At 38.1% G+C, this 20,194-nt stretch overlaps 5 protein-coding genes across 5 annotated transcripts; 4 read left to right on the forward strand and 1 right to left on the reverse strand.

Moving 5' to 3' along the window:
• Positions 1-2,026: 2,026 nt before the first annotated feature.
• Positions 2,027-2,503, forward strand: LOC103721067 (chaperone protein dnaJ 20, chloroplastic-like). Its single transcript, XM_008811101.2, has one exon. It carries the CDS (start codon positions 2,027-2,029, stop codon positions 2,501-2,503), a length of 477 nt encoding a protein of 158 aa, XP_008809323.2.
• A 3,434-nt stretch (positions 2,504-5,937) lies between these two features.
• Positions 5,938-6,479, forward strand: LOC103721068 (non-specific lipid transfer protein GPI-anchored 11-like). The gene is made up of 2 exons (XM_008811102.1): positions 5,938-6,277; positions 6,382-6,479. Exons 1-2 carry the CDS (start codon positions 5,938-5,940, stop codon positions 6,477-6,479), a joined length of 438 nt encoding a protein of 145 aa, XP_008809324.1.
• A 3,799-nt stretch (positions 6,480-10,278) lies between these two features.
• Positions 10,279-10,729, forward strand: LOC103721069 (non-specific lipid transfer protein GPI-anchored 11-like). Its single transcript, XM_008811103.2, has 2 exons — positions 10,279-10,606; positions 10,725-10,729. The coding sequence occupies exons 1-2, from the start codon at positions 10,279-10,281 to the stop codon at positions 10,727-10,729; spliced, it is 333 nt and encodes a 110-aa protein (XP_008809325.2).
• A 1,007-nt stretch (positions 10,730-11,736) lies between these two features.
• Positions 11,737-12,105, reverse strand: LOC103721070 (glycine-rich cell wall structural protein 1.0-like). Its single transcript, XM_008811104.2, has one exon. The coding sequence runs from the start codon at positions 12,103-12,105 to the stop codon at positions 11,737-11,739; it is 369 nt and encodes a 122-aa protein (XP_008809326.2).
• Positions 12,106-12,907: 802 nt separating this feature from the next.
• Positions 12,908-14,517, forward strand: LOC103721060 (chlorophyll a-b binding protein CP24 10A, chloroplastic-like). Its single transcript, XM_008811096.2, has 2 exons — positions 12,908-13,277; positions 13,687-14,517. The coding sequence occupies exons 1-2, from the start codon at positions 13,054-13,056 to the stop codon at positions 14,234-14,236; spliced, it is 774 nt and encodes a 257-aa protein (XP_008809318.2). The 5' UTR covers positions 12,908-13,053; the 3' UTR covers positions 14,237-14,517.
• The last annotated feature ends 5,677 nt before the right edge of the window (positions 14,518-20,194 follow it).

Consider the following 20,194-nt stretch of genomic DNA (forward strand, 5'->3'; position numbering starts at 1 on the left):
AGGTTGTGAGGTGTCATGTTTTTGTAATGTTAAAAACTTTAGTGCGGATGGAGGTCAATAATTGAATAGATCAGCCAAGGAAAAACTTGATCAAAAGGACTAGGTCATTCTTGTATTATTGTCTTCTTTTAACAAATCTTCTGTCATGACATATACTTCACCTGCTATGAGGTTGCCCTCGTGCCGGTTCTGCATAACTTCACTACAAACATCTGCTTCAGATCAGGGACTCGTTGAAGAGTTTGGGATCCCTTTTGACGGAATGAAGCATTAAAAGAGTTAGAAAGGGGTGTTGAAGAGGCTGCGGCATGTGGGTCATGGCATGCTAATAGTTTGGAAAGAGGAGGAAAACAGAAATTTTCTGAATGGCGCTATTTTTGGTCTGAAGCTGATCAAAATATTAATTACTTCCTCAGTGATTGTTTGAATTGGTTCCTTGGTAGACCCAAAGGAAAGGTGGATGTGGTTCTTCTGAAGTTGCTCAAGTAGTTTAACCTAGGGGTTGTCTTTGTCCAGTATGGATGTACTCTAGTTGGTTGTCTTGGTTACTTTCTTGGGGCCCTGCATGCTTCCTGTCATCGTTTCCACTCTCTGTTTGAAGTTTGTTGGATGCTGTCTGATACAAACCCCACCTATCTTTTCTCCTCAAAATAAAGGAATTTTAGCTGTTGTATATGGGAAATCAAAACATAAATATTTAAGATATTTTTTAAGAATCTTTAAGATATTTCCTAAGCCATGTCTATCGACTAAGCTTAGCTAGGAAGAATGCAGCATCAGAGCACCAATGCATCTCTCTTTTTGAGAAAACGCAGCACATTTTTCCACGGGTAAGTTAGTCTGAATGCAATTTGTTATACAATTTGTATCTTTTGCTCTTTTGGTTACACTTGTATTGCTTAAATGGTTCAATAAAGTTCAGGAAAGATAGGTTCCCAGCACTTAACATCAGTGTTTAATACAACATATGTTTGATCTAATAGCAAGGAAGAGCTTATCCCAAAGTACATGAAAGCTAGATTGTCTTCTTATTGAGATACTTTAATTGATCATACTGCCGATCAAAATATACTTATGATGTTGAACATTGGTTTTGTACCGTTGACTCATCACATGTGGACTCAATTTATGTGTCAACTTTCTCTGGTGGCAATGCTCTTTAACGCTGAACCAGTCTTCCGTGCGACTTAATGATAAACATCCCTTGGCATTGGTGGCAAATCATCCAAATTGCAGCAAACTGAGGTTTCTTCCATGAGTAGTTTAATCTACCCTAACTAAACAGAGGTGCAAGGAAAATTTAATAATTGATTTCGTAGTTTAAGAAGGATTTGGCCGGCAATCACATGCTTCTTTTAATACTAATATATTACTACATTGACACAATAGACTAAATAAGGATGAACCTTAGCGCAACAGCGAGGTTGTTCTATCGTGATTTGGATGTCCTGGATTCGAAAGATAGAAATAATCTCCCCACACGTAAGAGCAAGATTGTGTATATCTGACAATTTTCGTGCACTAGGCTATATTTTTTTTTTTTGATGCAACATGCTAAATCTATGATATAAAACAGAGAGTAAGACATTGACAACCTTAAATTCTATTATAAAAAAATCATATTTGAGATTAGATAGCAATGAGGTCCACTTTTGGTATATATTTATTTGTGTATACAAGTCTTATGTTTTATTTGGATGATTGATGATTCCTTTTGATTTAGATTTGGTGGAATAGTTTAAGATGGAGATCAAATTCAGTTGTAAAAGGGACAACAGGAAAGAGCCAAATAACCATCAACGACAACATGACCAATTCAAAGTCTATGGATCAAACCCTTGAAGTAAGGTTATGGCAATCCTTGATATTTAATAAAAATTGACCGCTGAACTCACCCAATAAAAACAAAGAGCACAACTTCCACTCTGCCACTTAAGAACTCTATTTACAGACTCATTAGTCTCCCATCAGAATTCCCTTGCATGTTTTTTTCACCAAGTCATGCACCATTCTCAAACTCCTTCCTATGGATCCTTCAGTTGTGTCTAGCCTTAATACAGGAAAGCTTTATGCAACCTTTCCTGTAAGGAGGAATCACAAGAGCTGCACCATTGCATGTAAAGCTATCCAAATGACCTTGGGAAAGGAGGTCAACTACTATAAAGTTTTAGCACTCGATTCGAAGAATGTGGGTGTCGAGGCAATCAAGAGAGCTTACAGACGCATGGTTCTTCGCTACCACCCTGATGTTTGTCCACCTTCAGAGAGAGAGGAGTCCACACAAATGTTTATAGAGCTCCAAAGGGCTTATGAGACTCTGTCCGATCCAGTTTTACGTGAGAAATATGATCGTCAGCTGGGCTTGGTTGAAGTGGGAGATGAACAAGAATTCAGAGGAGCAGGGAGAACCGTATTTCCCAAAGAAGTGTGGATTAACCAGCTCAATGAACTGGAGGCCAGGTCTGCCGAACGCATTAGAAAGAAGAAATTTGGATATAGGTAAAATATGAGGAAACTTTTCATTTTTCTTCAGTCTTTAATTTTATTTATTTGCCTGTACATTTATGATTTTCTATCACCATGGGAGGGCGAAGAAGGAATGCGCATGCTGTATTGTTCTGTTCTCTCTGGCTCTGTATTTTTTTATTTTTTTTGCTAAAGAAACTCTGGCTCTGTATTTGGTGAGCAAATAGAATTCTGTAGGAGCCACTTGCTGTGTTGGTTGGGACTCTCCATGTCACCCACTAAATTGATAATACTTTTCTGGGAGAAAATTTTGATACAAGTATGATATGTATTTACGTTCATCCTTCTTTTTTTTTTCCTTGAAAATGGAAAGCAAGGTTCGCATAGCTATCTAAGTTAGGTGTCAAACAATGCAAACTGCTCAATGACCTAATTGCGGATTAATGCAGTTGGTAAAGTCATTAGGTTACGATACCCAATGACCCGGGTTTGAATCCTGCCTGAATCCTATAGGACCTCTGGCCTGTATCATATTTAGTATTTTTTTAATTTAAAATCTAAAATATAAAGGGGAAAAAAAGATTTTCTTTTAAACTCTGACTCTAAATCTGATTCAACCAGATTTGAAATTAGAGTGAGTCTTTCTTGTTGGGTTGGGTTTTGAATGTTAATACCATTAGAATTTCTTTTTTCTGATCTTAAAAAAAAAACTTTTTGATTTCAATTTTTTAGTTTCTTCTGGTTGTTTTAAATTCCTAGTTACTTGTGAACATCTAGTTTTTGAGCTTTCTATTGCTTTTAATAGTTGGAGAAGTATAGGTTGGGTTCGGTTTAGAATTTTTAATCTATTACTTTTAATTTGTCTTCCGCCGTGCTACTTTGATCTCGTGTGAGATGAGAAATCTTATAGGATTCCTTACTTGCATCACTCCAGTAAGATCTCTAAGGCATGTATGGAGGTGTTCGAGAGTTTTTTTTTTAGCATTTGTTGGGTCGTTTGTTCCTTTGTTCTATTATGTTATGTTTTGTTTTGTTTCATTACATTTCTCTCTTTCGTTTCTTTCTCTTAATCATAGATTCCTTCTTTAATAAAGTTCCAAAGTGGGAGGGTTCCTAATCCTCTTCCCAATTCTTAGAAAAAGATATACTGCAGCTCTTCCTCTCTTGGCAACCCCTTCTTTCTAACAAATACACTCCCTTCTTCAACAAGATTGTATCTCTTCTCGTTCTTTTCTCTTAAATCTTGCTTGTAATTCTTGGTTTCTTTTTCCCCTCTGTCCCTGTGTTATCTTTCTTAGCGTAATATAGCAGGTGGAGAACCTTTGCTCATCCTTTTCTCAAAAAAAGAAAAAAAAAATGTATATAAAGTAGTCTGAATTTTCGCTTGAGCAAGTCTACATACAATTCTTTTTTTCTAAGAGAAGAAAAGGTTATTCAAATGCAAATACTTGATAATACACCATTCAAGACTTGAACCCAGAAACATCAAAATGATAAGACCATTGTAACAACCCTCTCAAATTATTTATAGTAACTCGTAAGGCAATAGGAATCATCTGGTCATCTTTTGGAATGACAAATTGAATCTTGCCCATATCATAATACGTGCTACGTTGAGATCGTAACTTACGATGATATGCCAGCAGTCCAAACCAAACAATCAATAGCTGAAGTCTCTCAATTATTTTGGTCATATACGTCGTAAATTAAGCCGGCAATCTTCACACTTGCCGTGACACTACGATACTAATGGGTAGATATCGCTTTAAGATTCTAATGAAAGACAATGCATAAATGTCATAGTCCAAGAACACCAAAATGAACATACCAAAGTGATACAAGCTATCCAATTTGCACCACTTCAGGATATCCGACTTGAGTCATCCTCTACTTTGCAAGCCACACACCCGTCCCATTTCTCAAGGATTTACCTTGGCTCCTGGATCCTTATACTGATGGCCTAACCACTCCATTCCATCACGTAAGCAGTTCCTCGCCATTCTAGCCATGGAACAAGTGCCGGTGCCATAAGCTCCTCGCCAGGATAGAGCCCTTGGGCCACTCATAAGTGACACTAAATTTAAGAGCCCATCGTTGGGAAACAGTTCAAGATCTCACTCAAAAAAGACTAACCAGAAGGTATTATTTGAATTCTTTGATCTTGTATAAGTACTCAAGATCTACCCAACGAATAACCAATGTGAGACTAGGGGTCTTCACATACTCTCTTTGTTTAAGCTCTAACGTTCTCGTCAGGCTAAGAGTTCAAATCCATTCAAATCACGATCGGCCCATGGTTAGCTCCAAAGAATCACTGTTTCACATAAGCTATAAGACAGATCCGTTCTAAGACTATTTGTAACAACTCAGGACCTAACCTCCAAAAATTAGCCTGAAGGTTAATTAGGTTTTTTGATCATATATAAGTACCCAAGATCTATCCAGCGAATAACCAATATAAGACTAAACACACGTCCGTACGGATTCTCACAGACACATACCTTGAATCCATGATATGTTCCACTCTCAAAAAGCAGTACATGTGACCCATGGGTAGCATCAAAGGATACACCACCTTTCATATCTTAATCAAGTAATAGACATGGCATATAAAACAACACTACCTTATAATGCTAGCTACTAAATGTGTAGCCCTCACATCCCCATCCGTATGTTGTCATGAAAAATATTTTTCAAATACACTTTTGAATATGTCCCTTTTCTTTTACAAGCACACCATTCTCATTAGAAAAATGAACATCTCCATTATATAAAATTACAGAGAGAGACAAAGAAAAAGAATGTTTAAGAGCAAGCATGGATTATATAAGCAAACAGTTCTGTTTGGTGGAATCACATTCATCCATCGAATATTTTTAATAAAATAATATGCAATGCACATGAGAAATACTAATTTCTTTAGTTCCACTCATAGTGCTAGCTATTCGATTTAGTTAGAGTTAAACCTCGCATGAACTGGGTAGACGTTCGAACCAAAGCTCGATCTGTTTGTTAATATAGTCCAAATTGAGTCGAATCATATTGGTCAAAGTATCTTATAGTCATTTTTGATGAGTTAATATTAATAGACTGGGATTTAAAGTAATCCGTGAATGAGGTCTACAACAACGATCACATGAGTTCTAATTTCGGCTCTAAGTTGGTCCTAGGGGTTAGACATTTTAATCAGATAATAACAAACTTACTTGCATTCTAACTTCACCATCTTAATTGTTCCGTCTTGTATTTATGCATTAAAGTAATGTGGCATATGCACATGACTCTTCTTTGGGATCATATCATTAGTTTTGGAGGTTTTGCACCCTTTTGTCTTCCTAATGAATGCTATAAATGAGCCACCATTTAAGCATCAAATTTAGGAGTTACAAACAATAATCATCTGCATCAAAGTATATGAAAGGTTAGCAGTTTTGTCATCTGTTCATCTTCTGAGGTACTCATAATTCTTCAATGGCCGCTAGGCCAAAAGAATTGGTCGTTTTGTTCATGGCCCTCTGGTTTCAAGTAATCAAAGGTGATGGTTCATCAGCTTCATCAGCACTGAATTGTTCTGGCGCATTCTTTTCGTTCGCTGATTGTTTGGAGTTTGTGGAGGATGCGTCCATGGTGGAAAAACCAGGAAAAGCCTGTTGCACTGGCCTTGAGGCTGTTGCAGGCCAGAGCATAGGGTGCTTGTGTGAGGTCCTCAAGGATGGGTCAAGGTTTGGTATCCCTATCAACATGACAAGGGCTCTCAGGCTAACATCTCTCTGCAGGGCTTTTGCTCAGCCCATGGAGCATTGTGTTATAGGTATGTGATGCATGTCTTGCTCTCTTTTGGTTTGTTCTTCTTCCCTGGAGTCATCTGATATTTACCTATCTTGCTCTCTATGATTGGTGGTACTTTGCAACTAGAAATTTTGCGCCGCAAGGTGCTCGATAGTCACCATCAAAAGATGGATAGCTATAAGACAAAATGGCCTTATGTGCCATACATGGTGCGTCGTCGTTGATAGCTGTCCATCTCTTGATGGCAGCCATCAAGCGCTGCACAGCACTCTACAGTGTGCGGATCGCCCTATCGCCCCCTAGAGTATCTTAGGTCAGGGGATAGAAGGTTATTCCATTCCAAGAAGGTAGAAAATGTTTATAGAGTTTTTATGTGGATGAAATCCAGATGGAACCTGGTAGTTAAATGGACTTCAGTTTCTTGGCCATCCATACATTGTGAGATTGGAATTCTCACTTGGCTTCCGCCATATATGGTACGGTGGATTGGTTCTTGGGCTTCTCCACTAATGTGCTGCAAGGTCATGCAGGGGCACTTCCTTGGATTGTCACCAGAGAGCTCTCGCAGCCCAAAATATAAAAGGGGGAGTTGGTTTCATTTATTATTATTATTAGAAGGGATCAGATTTGGCTAAGTACGATAATTATATAGGAAGTGAGTGGGTCAAGTTAGTTAACAAGAAAATAAAATCATTAATAAAATTTGTACTAAATACTAATGTCTGGTAGAATTAGTTCCAACATTTATCATAGGGCACTACAGAAAAATCAAACATTGCCGACACTTTTTTTTAGCATTGACAGAGATCACAGCTGCAAAATTCTATTTTCCTTTAGTGTGGGGAATATGTGGTTTGGGGTTTGCTTTGGGCTATTGGAGTCAGAATTGTTTATGAAATTGAATTAATCAAGGAAACACTTAGCATATATTTGGTACTCAAAGTTTAAAAGAAATGGATGTATATATGATTTTTCCCAGCTGATTCAAGGTGTATAAACTAATGCTATTTCTGTTGTTGATGTGACAGTGCTATTGCTATTATTTCCTTGTCGATGACTTTCCAATCCTTGTTTTTAATTTATTCAAGTAATAGCATATTGGAGATGTCATATTTATTTCTCCTATTTTATTTGTTTGACTTTGAGTTGATTTTAAGCTTTAACAATTATTTTATATTTTCTCTGATATTTCCTCTTCATAACTTTCCAATCCTTGTTTTGAATTCATTCAAGTAATAGTATCTTGGTGATGCTACATTCATTCCACCTCTTTTATTTGGTCTACTCTGCAGTCATTTTAACCTATTCAAGTGATAGTATATTGTTGATGTTCCACTCATTCATCCTATTTTATTTGTTTCACTCTGGGTTCATTTTAAGCTTTCGCAATTATTCTCTGTTTTCTCCAAATATTTTCGATTCTACACCTTAGCCAATTTTTTTTCAAAATGCTGAATTTGTGACCATGCCAAGAATTTAAAAGTACCAGGTGAGCAGGGGACAAATGAAAGTACTAATAAAAGTACTTGTCACTTTTTCCAAAAATTTTAAAAATAGAAATTTTATGTTCTATTTTTGTCTAAATTTCTGAGAATGTAAATGTGTTTGGCAGCCATCATTGTTTTCTATTTCCACAAGAAAAAAATAAGGGAGCATATTTACTAAGAAAAAAATATCTAATTTTGTATTTTTATTTTAAAAATACAAAAAGGACAATAAGTGTTACTAAATAGCTAGGGTGTAAAGTTTCTTTAATTTCCACCGATTACTATTTTGGGCAACAAAACAGCTTTATTTAATGAATAAAAATGTTTTAGGAGTCTCCTAGCATACTCTTTCGAGGAATCATATGGAGGAATGGAAGCAAAATTAGCGAAAGAAAAGATATTTCACTAAAAAAAATGTCTTTTTTTTGCTTTTTAAAGCATGTACCAACGTTTATAAGTATCAGTAATTTTTGCATCGACGCTATCAAAAGTGTCGCAAAAGCATCAGTAAACTAAGAGTAGAAATCTTTTTTGCTGACGCTTTTTGAAAACGTCGGTAAAAATTGAAGTTTTGCCGATGCTTATGAGCATTGGGCTAGTTCGAACTTTTGTTGACACTTATAAGCGTCGGGCTCTCTTGGTTTTCACTGACGCTTATAAGCGTCGATCAATAATGACCTTTGCTGGGCAAAGGCCCAAAATCTACTGTGCTGTTTTTGCAGTGCTGTGCCATTTTGTCGTCATGGATTTCTGCTGGATCCACCGTATCCTTGCAACATTTTTATCATGAAAAAGGGAATAAGAACGGACCAATATTGAATAGAAAAATCATATTAGAATTGAAGTCCAATATTCTCGGACTCGGGTCGAATCCCAAGCATTCACTTAGTAGAGGTGATGCCAAGAGCTAGAAGAGTACAATGATTTTATGAAAATTATATTTGGAATGGAAGAAGTTGAACGCTCAAAGTGGACTAGAATCTCAAGCACTGACTTTATAACGGTAGAGATAACGCCAAATATAATATTTGTTTAGTTGGTTAGCATCTCTCTCCCAGTGACTTGCTCTTGGAGGAGATCCAGTTCACATCACCCTATTGTTCCAAAAAAAAAAAAAGTAATTAAAAGTTTATTATTATTAATTGTAGTAGTAGTAGGCCTTGCTCAACTCTTTTTCTGGCACATAACTTGCTCATATCTCAAGGCAATCCAGATGCCATCCATTAACTAAAATCCATATTCCTGGTAGCCAGTGGAAGCAATGGCGTTAAACCCATGCCATTCTGAAATTTGCATCTATTTTAAATTATTTAGTCAATTAAATGGATTCACATTTTTCAACGAATATAATTACACATACAGGATATCAAAATTAATATCCATATATATTCTAAATGGATACAGATACGAATCAGATGTTAAGTATATCCATATGTGTTACAAACGGATACAAATTGGATATTAGATATATCCATATTTTCTTATTCAAATACAGATATAAATCAGATAACTTTTTGAATATTAATCAAATCTGAGCAAAATTCAAGAATAAAAACTAGCAATAAAAAAAATGATCATAAAAATATAATTTTATCAAGTATTTATCAATAATAAAAACTAAAAATTTTATAAAAGATATACTACTCAAGATTCCTCGTTATCGAAGTAGACGGGATCTATAGCGCCTCCAAAGCATCTCATGGTTATTGCCGATTGCAATCAGAAGACTAACTAATAAATGGGATCTTAGAAACCTTGGTTGCTTGAAAATGATGAAAAGGATAGAGAAACAAAACAAATGAATGAGAGATTTGAGCTTTTCAGGCGTGTGGGATAAATCAAAGGAGTTTTTTTTTTTTTTGACCAGATATTTTGTATTCGGGTTATGGTTTTAAATGATAGTTATTCGATATTTGGATATTTTTTTTTAATTTAGATTTAGCTAATCATTTAATTATTTTTTAATTTAACTTAACTTAAACTCTTTTTTTTTCCGTAGATTTCTGATCAGACCCAAAAAAAATAGTATGGGTCCGATTCTAATCAGATACGAAAATAAGTACGGATGTATATAATCTAATTTTCAGCCCTATGGTCAACTTTACTAAACAAACAAGCAGCGAGTTTTAAGAGTCGTGCTGGAACTTGAACCCACGCCAGTTTTGCTGGCATGCACGCACCATCCACCCAAGACGGCTCCGGAAGATCATAACTCGTTCAGATTTTCTCTCTTCATTTGAAGTTTGAACGTCGTCAAATGTAACCAAACGAAGATAGACTCAATCCAAAAACGAAATTAAGACCCCATACATGATTTATACAGTTAAGCTAACACCAGATTAAATAACAGAAGATAAACTCCAACAGAGAGTCCCAAACGCATTTAAACTCTTTAGCACCTAATACTTTTAGTATCCTTGATCCTTCCCTCCTGCTTATAGATACTTCATCCTAAGCATCCCTAAAACCCAATCCTCTTATCACATCCCCCCGTCCCTCCCTTCTCTTCCTCTCGTCCACCGCCAACACCACCACAATGGCTAGGCTCATGTGGGTGCTCTCTCTCCTCGCCACCTTGGCCCTCTCGGCCGCGGCCTCCTCTTCGCCTCCGCCGTCATCCGTCAACTGCGATAGTGTCGTCATGGACATGATGGACTGCATATCATACGTGAGCATGGGGAGCAAGCAGAGCCGGCCTGACGAAGAGTGCTGCCGAGGTGTGTCGAGTGTCGTGAACACAAGCCCGACATGTCTCTGTGCTGCCCTTCAGGAAGCGATGAACATGGGTGTTGATCTTGACATGAAAAGGGCTGCCGCTCTACCGGCGGCTTGTTCGATCAAAGTCTCAGTAGGAGATTGTGGTGGTATGTTACCTATGTTTCATGATCGCAACTCGTTAATTTGAATCTAGATACGTGAGTTTTATTATCATGATTGTTTGATCTGAATCTAAATTCCTGATATTTTATGGTTGTGATACAGTTTAGTGCAGTGTTCGTTTATATGTGTATATACCTTCTATAGTAATTATCTATTTACATTTTTTTCTTTATTGTAACTAAGGAAGATTAGGAGTTTTACAGTAGATTTTTTAAATATAAGGCAGCACGATGACTAGGTGAACCCTCTTATTTTCGATTCAATGGTACGTGGTGCAATATTATTATCTGAGAAATAACTAAAGACATGCAATAGAATGGAATATTTATCCTGTGAAGGGTGTTGGTGGCCTCCTGACAAGCATTTTTAGGGTCATTGCAGGGAGAATTGTTAATGTTTGAGAACTCCGTACTTTATGAAACTTTTCTCCTCGATCAGAATAATCTTTTCGATCTGTTTTCACTTGGTGTTGTAATATGATGTGTTATGATCTATCTACTGTCTAGATTTTTAGATTTGAACATTTGGATATGAAGAATCCTTCTGTAAGGTGATAGCTGTATGTTCCTCGGATGAACAAGAAGAATAGAAGATCGATTTTGTTAGGGGATTGGAGCCTTGTCAGTAATAACCACTTTGAATATCATTTACATGAGCAAGTGATTTCTCCTGATAAAGAAATCCATTAATATTAAAAAAACTTCAAGTTTATAAAGTCTTCATTTTCTAATAATTAATTCGATGACGTTTTTTATTAAATTGTTTATTCATCTACTATATATCCTTCTTCATTGTTTTGCTATTCTTTAAAAACATTTTAATTTTTTGGTTTGATTGATACCTTCTGATTCTATTTGTTGTTTCAGTTACAACTCCACCTCCAAGTGTCCCAGGCCCTGGTATGTACTTGATTACATTTAAGCACTTAATCTATGCAATATTTTTTTGCTACCATACATTATTCTATGTTGCTTTCAATTTTTTTGCCTTTTTATATACCATATGGAAATTCAAGTCATGCATGTATTGACTATATAATCAATAACAAAATTAAGGTTTCTTTCTTTGAACTACTTACAACAATGTCACATTTGATTTTGATTATAAACTACTATTACTCGCAATATTCTCTGAATAACTCCTGCTTAATTTTGTTGTATTTTTTATATTTGAATTCAGCTCCATCTCCAAAGCCAACGCCCGCACCACCCTCGCCACCCAAGTCAGCTCCGACACCACCACCACCGCCATCACCATCGAAACCAACTCCATCGCCGCCTTCGGCACCAAAATCACCGCCATCACCCTCTCCAGCTGTGCCGCCAACACCTTTTCCAGCTTCACCGCCTAAGTCGTCGGCACCACCTGCGCCGTCGGTGGTTCCAACCATACCAGACGGACCATCGCCGCTGCCAGCCCCAACTCCAGTGGAGTCACAGACAGAAAATGAGTCCTCCACTGCTCGGAGGCTCCCAATCTCCATTATGACGGCTATGATTGCTTTGGTTGCTGCTGCTGCATTCTCGTACTTGGAGCTTTAGGTTGTTTTTTGTTGGCTCCTGTTTTATATGAGTTGGGACATTTCTGTGACTGGGGATGTTTGTCATTAGCTTTGTAGTGAGTATTAGTCCAGTAGTAGCAGCAAGGATGTCAGCATACAGTGTTTCTTTTGTTAAGATTCTTCCAGCGTGCAAATTATCTTCTCATTGTTTCTTTTATGGAGATACATGGTAGCCCGAACTACCAGGAAGATTTAGTAAAGAACTTATATGGTCCAATGTTTTTTATTTTTTCATTCATTACTAGATTTATGCATTTGTTGATAAATGGCTGAGCCAGTTTGCATGGATTTTGGTTGAAAATTCAGAATTCACTATCTGCTAATTTCATTAATTTAATTCAGTTTTACATAAGTTTTATATGATTTTCTATTCAAATAAATTTACTTGAGAAAGTTCGAAGCCTTTTCCATGCCAGTATGCCACTACTCCATGCTCGTGCTTTATAAGATTCAATTCGACCCAATGGGCCAAACAGCCCACTTGCATCATGGATATTTCCCATCTAACCTAGTGGGAAAACAAACGAACGACTTCTTCGGAACATACCTAATAAAATCGCTCGGTTAGCGGCCATGACACTATCCACGTGTAAGGCAGATAGCAGGAGAAGTGGATCGAGAACTTCCTCCCATTGGTCAGCAATCTATCCTCCTTACTCTCCCAGATTTCCCAAGATTTTCCCAAGATTTTGAGGGTACCTCCCATTTCCCAAATCACACTACAGTATAACAACCATACCACCCACCAGCGAGAGAGGGGGAGAGAGAGAGAGATCGCCGAGGCCTAACAACCAGGAAAAAAAAAAAAAGAAAAGAAAAACTCACTCCTCTGTTCGAGGGTTTGTTACTAATAGAAGAAGAGCAACGGTAATGGCTTCCACCTCTGCTGTAGTCGTCCAGGGCCTATCCACTCCCTTTCTCTCTGGCTCGAGGGCTGGCCGCACTCTTTTGAATGCTGCCATTGGTGGCAAATCTGCAGTCACCGGTGCATCCCGGAGGTTGCTTGTCGTCGCCGCCGCCGCACCTAAGAAGTCATGGATACCTTTCGTCAAGGGTGGTGGCAACCTCATCGACCCTGAGTGGCTCGATGGCTCGTAAGTGCTGTGATCCCTTTGTATCCATGTGTACAATTGTTATCCAGTCTTGTGAAGGATAATTAGCTGGAGATGTGTTTAGATTTCAAGTATTTAGCTAGCGATATGTTTCAATTTTAATATATATGCATTATTAAATTTTTGATCTGTGAAAGATTTGATAGGAAAGAAATAATTATTATGCATCTATCAAATTAAGCATTTTTCAGCAACCTATTCTATAACTTATTCCGTTTCTAGTTTCATCCCCAGCTTTCCCTTTTCTTTCTGGAGAAAAGAGGAAAAGAGAAAAAACAAGCAAGCAAGCAAAAAAAAAAAAAAAAAAGGAGAAAAAAGATGCTGAAAATTTCCCAACCAATGGTTTGATGATTTGGACCTAAAACTCAGAAGTATGAATGCATGCATGCAGGCTGCCGGGTGACTACGGATTCGACCCACTGGGACTGGGGAAAGACCCGGCGTTCCTCAGGTGGTACCGGGAGGCAGAGCTGATCCACGGGCGGTGGGCCATGGTCGCCGTGGTGGGCATCTTCGTCGGCCAGGCCTGGAGCGGCGTCCCCTGGTTCAAGGCCGGCGCCGACCCCGGCGCCCTCGCCCCCTTCTCCTTCGGCACCCTCCTTGGCACCCAGCTCCTCCTGATGGGCTGGGTCGAGTCCAAGCGCTGGGTCGACTTCTTCAACCCGGAGTCCCAGTCCGTCGAGTGGGCCACCCCCTGGTCTCGCACCGCCGAGAACTTCGCCAACGCCACCGGCGACCAGGGCTACCCCGGCGGCAAGTTCTTCGACCCCTTGTGCCTCGCGGGCACCATCAAGGATGGCGTCTACATCCCGGATGTCGAGAAGCTCGAGAGGCTCAAGGTGGCAGAGATCAAGCATGCAAGGATTGCCATGGTGGCCATGCTTATCTTCTACTTCGAGGCTGGCCAGGGGAAGACCCCTCTTGGTGCCTTGGGCTTGTAAGCAAACAGCATCTCCTCTCTCTCGCTCTCTCTTCTTTCTTTATCCTCATCTCTTTAATCAGGCCTTGCTTGTCTCCTTCTGGTATCCATCCGCTCTCTGCTTGGAAACAAGGTGGTGCAACACTGTATGTAGAGTAGTGGTGCAGTAACAATCCCTTTCTTGTACTGTATACTTGTATTCGTATTATTTCATGCATTTGGTTGTGAGGCAGGAACTCTAGCTTTTTTAGTACAAATTATATATGTAGACCAAAGAAAAATGATTATGATAGTTGTTATAGCTGGAATAAGTATAAGTTGGCTCGTGGCAATCAAATGAAATGGGGTAACCAAAACGATTTGGACGAACTCATTTGTTTAGCCATCGCATGGACCTTCCATTTGGGTTCATTTTTAAGCGGAAAATGACTCTATTTCTTTCACAAAATTGCCAATTATCACCAGAAAATCAATTGGATCCCTTGCATCGATTGGGACCTTCAGTCTTTTAATGACTCAGAAGGTATCCTCAAGGCTCTTTCATCTTATTTCAAAGACATCTTCAAGAATCCGACTTTTTTCCTATTGACATCTTCAGCTTTAAGGGTGATAAAAGGCCAGGACCGGATGGTTTTACCATGATATTCTTTCAACGTTTCTGGAACCTAGTTTGTCCGGCTATCTTTTTTTTTTTTTTTTCCAACAGTTGTATACTCAAAATGTGGATCTTTCGTAACTTAATTATGCCCTCCTTAACTTTGATCCCTAAAAAAGAGGCTGTGAATACCCCGGCTGATTTCAGACCAATTAGCCTTGTAAATAGTAGTATAAAAATCTTATCGAAGGCTATTGCATGAATTTGTAGTTGATTCGGCTCGAGCCGCTTATATCAAGGGTATTTCTTGCAAAATTAGCTAGAACAAGGTCTATCTCTCTATGGAAGAGGGAGGACTTGGAACCAAAGATCTCAAGGATTTTAATCAAGCCCTCCTTTCTAAATGGGGCTGGAGATTCTTGAAAAAGGAGTCAAGCCCTTGGAGACATCTTCTGGTCGAGATTCACTTGAAAACAATTGAACTTGATGATTACTGGAAACCTGGTAGGAGATGTTCTCCTCTATAGAAAGATATAATTCATAGCTTGCCACCTCTTTGGAGCAAAACTAAACTCATTATGGGCAATAGACTCAGCATTCTTTTTTGGAAAGACAAATGATTGACTCCTCACAATTCTTTATTTCCTAACCTTTAGCGCAGCTGTCGCAGAAAGTTGGGGTTAGTCTTCTGGTTCTTTAATTCCGGAAACCTGTCTTAGAATTTCAGATGTCATTCTCACTTGTCTCAAGAAGCACAGCTTCAGGCAATCCAGCTCTGTTCTCCTTTTTAAATGGGTTCGTCCTCTGTCTAGATCAAAACAAACTCCTTTCACTTCTAGATGATACCAGATCTTTTTCAGCTACTGCCATGTACCACTTCCTCAATTCTAAAGGAGTTAAATGAACCTGGCAAAGTCTATTTAGAAACTCTGCATTCCTTCTAAATTCAAATAGTTTTTGTGACTTTCTCTGCTTGACAATCTCGATACCAAAGGCTGTCTCCTTAGGAAAATCAATCCTTATTTGGGTATTTGTGTCCTTTGCGGTGACCCCACTGAAAACGTTTCGTATTTATTTATCAACTGCCTATTTGCAGCATCTATTTGGAACTCTTTCTGTCCTTTGCTGGGTGCTCTTCCTTCTGCTTGCAGTCTTCAATCTTTGTGCTCTAAATGGTTAAAGCTCAACTTCTCCAATAATTTGCAGATGCCAATATTCATGATGGTCGCTTCTTTAGTATGGAGCATGTGGTCTAAAAGGAAACAAACAAATCTTTATTAACAAGAATTGCTCTTCTGAAGCTGCTGCATTTAGAAGTTTGACCCCCTTCAATGATTGGTCCATTTTGTGCAACCGTAAGACTCTTCCAGCTTTTGGTAAGATGTAGAAAGGGATTCTGTAACAACTCAGAACATCATCCAAAATAGCTAGCCAGAAGTTATTATTTTGATTTCTTGATCCTCTATAAGTACTCAAGATTTATCCCATGAATAACCGAGGTGAGACTAAACATACATCCGTACAGATCGTCACATACTCTCCCATTTAAGCCTTGACATTCTCATCAGGCTAAAGGTTCAAATTCATTTAAATCTAATCACAAGCACCACGATGGGTCCGTGGTCAACCCCATTGAATCCGTGCTGCAATGTTCCGTAGTCCATATAGGTTATGGACCAGGTCCATTTCTATATCATTTGTAACAACTCAGAAGCATACCTAAAAAAACTAGCTGGAAGGTATTCTTTAGATTTTTTTGATCCTGTATAAATAATACTCAAGATCTACCCAGTGAATAAGTAATGTAAGACTAAATACACACCCGCATAATTCTTACAGATTCTATCATAGGTACAGATTTTTTGCTGCCTCCCTATAGGCCTGTGATGGAACAAATCCTGCTTGAACCCCTGTACTGTTTGCTATGATGGAATCTGTTCTCTTTTATTTGATCCGTCATGGGTTCTATTTTGCTGTCCATCTCTAAGTACGATGGGATTTTCCGGTACCACGGTTGGACTTTCTGCTGCGTCTCTACTCAGATTCTGTTGTTCCTTTTGGCTACATTTTGCAATGATGGAATCAACATTTCTTACTCTATGTTATGATGATCTATTAGTCCTTGTTGCTGAGCTTCATGCAACCTTATCATACATGGGAATTTACATACACTAATCTTTTCTCCCCTTTACTTCAGAGGTTTCTATTTTCACTTCTGCAGTTACTGTCTTTTCATATACAGATCTTGTATTTCCTTTTTTTTCAGACTCCTTTTCTCCTCTATACTAATCCTTCCTTTACACTGATGTATATACTTTTCTGTTAATAAATTGAGGGTCTTATGTACCTCATAGCTCCTTGGACTCCTTCCCATCAAAAAAAAATTCACCAAGTAAAACTAGGTTTCCTTGCATCACCAAGTGATCAATCCATGAGGAGGTAAAGGACATAAATTATAAAGGCTAACTCCTTAGAAATCCACTAAAGAAAGATAGATAAACCACCTAATTAAGTATAACTCATTCTTGAAGTCAGGTTGCCTAAAAGAAGGTAACCATAACATGTGTGATTTTGTTCACCATCATAAATTTGATTAACATGTGCCTTAACTAAAAAACTACTCATTCTATGTAATAGAAATAAGGGCAACACTAAATCATCCAGATCGTTGAATGATCCATTTAATAACTAATGAAATAAAACGAACTAAGCCCAGCCTAATCCTTGTTGCATGGCCTAACCAATTTTGGGCGTACTAACTTCTTCTACAGGCTAGGAAAGGGTTTAGGCTAGGGGTGCTAGTGGCCCAGTCCAACCCATGTCTCAATTGCATAACTTATTGAAAAGGGTAATGCTATACCACAACACTTTACTCACCCTTCTATTTTCTATTCACTGTGGGACATGGCAAGGAGGAATTGAGGTTTGATATGATCCATGAGGGGTTGCTGAAGCATAAGGTGCTACATTACCGGTTGCATGAAATGATGAATAAAAGTAGCGAACATAGTGGCAAGGGATAGCATTGTTCGATCAAAAATTAATAAAGTTTTGTGCGTTCATCCTTTGCATAACTTTGTCTTCGAAGAAATATGAATAAACCGATCTATATTTTGAGGAGAATTTTCTACTTTCTTACACATCAAATTGTCGCCACATGAACCTCAGAGTCTAATGATAGAATTCAAGAATTTGGACTTAATATCCAATACTAAGTGCCCTAACGACCGATGACTAAATAGTTTCTTGCACAATTGTCACCACATCAAATTTTCAAGTTTCGCAAGGAATAATTCTCCAGCTGAAATATTGTTTTCTTAATGTACCTCCCTTCTTCTAGTTTTCAAAGACAAGAAAGTTGCTTCATGTAGCTTCTGAAGATAGGCTTCCACAAAATTATGGTGGCTTCTACTGACCGAAATTTTTGGGCTTGGGTTCAGTCAGACGGGCTCCGGCCTGTTTCTAGCCCGTTTGTTAAGAAATCCATTGATTAGGTCCAAATGTAGTTTATTAGCAGATTTCCTTAATTTTTCTCTAGATTGGTTTGGATAGTTTGTCCTATTGGGCTGAATGCAGATTACTATGAGATTATTATGATCTAGGCCAAATCCATGATCTTTATTTCAAAGCTGATCCAAATGCAAATGAGTCAACTTGTTCTTGTTAGTCCCTTAATCACAGCTTAATCCTACATGACATGCAACATAACTAGAACATAAAGATGGAACACATAACTTGAGAACAATTAAGATAAACACATTGACCATTCGCAATAACCCACTTGCTACGGTCCACATTTATAGCAAGTGCTTCAGAATTATGCTCTATGCGGCGAGATCTACAACACTACGACAATATGAAGATAAACATATTGGCCATCACATTTGTTTCGAGATGCATCGGTCTTCAGATTATTTTGGACTATTTCCTTAAACATGCAAGATTAAATGCTTATCTGCAATCCCCATGTGCTGATTTCCATAAATTATAGAACTACTTGCACCGAGACAGATAAGTATCGAGCTGGCCTATGCTTAGGCTATCTTCCAACCAACATCGACGTAGGCTTAATTAGAGATACACTCTTAAGCATCTTAAACAAATACTAAGTACACTGCATCTACCTTTATCTTATTCGATCCTTACATTAATGACAGGAACTAGTACACGTGCGCAAGATAATTATATATAAGCATTGCAGCATGATTTCTAGTCGTCGAGTTCCTCCATGTTAGAAGAATATGTAGGAGACTACAAGAAGTATGATCTTTCATTACTTCATAGAGAAAATAGATGACAATGATGTAGAGATTGTAGAAGGATTAGTACACAAAGGTCCGATTTTTAGTATCCTGCTAGTCTTGAAATCTTGCTCAAAAAGAGCATGTAAGAGGATATTTGCATCGAGAATTCAACAGAAAAACAGCTTGAGTAGTTTTATGCCCTATTTAGATCATGGAGACATAGTTCTGAAAATCATGTTTAATAGAATTTTAATGGTAGAACTTGGAGTAGCTTATAAAGCATAGAAAGAAGTTATTTAGTGTAAGCTTATAAAGCATAGAAAGAAGCTACTGTTTTCCGATTCCTTCTACTTGACGAGCTTGCACTCTACTTGCAATCTTTAATTCCTCTAAGCATGTGTGAATCATCATTCATATCCAACTCCATATGCATTCACAATTTAACAAACAAGTTGCACGAAGACAGCTGCATTTGGATATGCTTATTGGGCACTTGAGCCATGGACAGCACACTGACTCTCCTTGTAAGGCTCAATATTGCTTTCCAGGAGGAATATAGAAAGTACAGCATAAGGCATCCATGGCTTTGACTTCGAATGACAATTCTTATGAAGAAGAGCATACAAGCTGGTCGAATGGGGCTATTCTCAATAATATAAAAAGAGAAGAATCCAAGCACTTCCTGTCAGCAGTCAGCTTGTCTTGAGGGCTTTGTTTGTTCCCACACGAAGCTCTCATTTCATGAGTCATTGCCTCTTCAGCAATTAGAGGGGACAAAGCAGGTCCCGGAGTTGCACCACTTCAAGCATATATATCTATTTGTTTCCATTTGATCTAAAAAAATTATCAATATGGATTATTTTAGCCATTACAAATAAGGCTGGACAGGATTCAGGAATAAGATCCATCTTATCAAAAAGCTGAATTGTTTACTAAACTTCCAAAAACTATTACTCGGTCATACGGCACTCAATTAAGATCTATGATATAGCTCTGCTCCTAAAAGGAATTGTGTAGCTAACAATTAGGCCCATATTCCATCCTTTGGGCTCTCAAAGCGTCAAACCAAAATTTTGCTTTCGAGAAAAATTTTGACCTAATGCATCTTTCAATTCAGAAAGAATTAGATGAAGTGATATAA

This window comes from Phoenix dactylifera, unplaced genomic scaffold (assembly GCF_009389715.1).
Source record: "Phoenix dactylifera cultivar Barhee BC4 unplaced genomic scaffold, palm_55x_up_171113_PBpolish2nd_filt_p 000190F, whole genome shotgun sequence".
Lineage (NCBI taxonomy): Eukaryota > Viridiplantae > Streptophyta > Magnoliopsida > Arecales > Arecaceae > Phoenix > Phoenix dactylifera.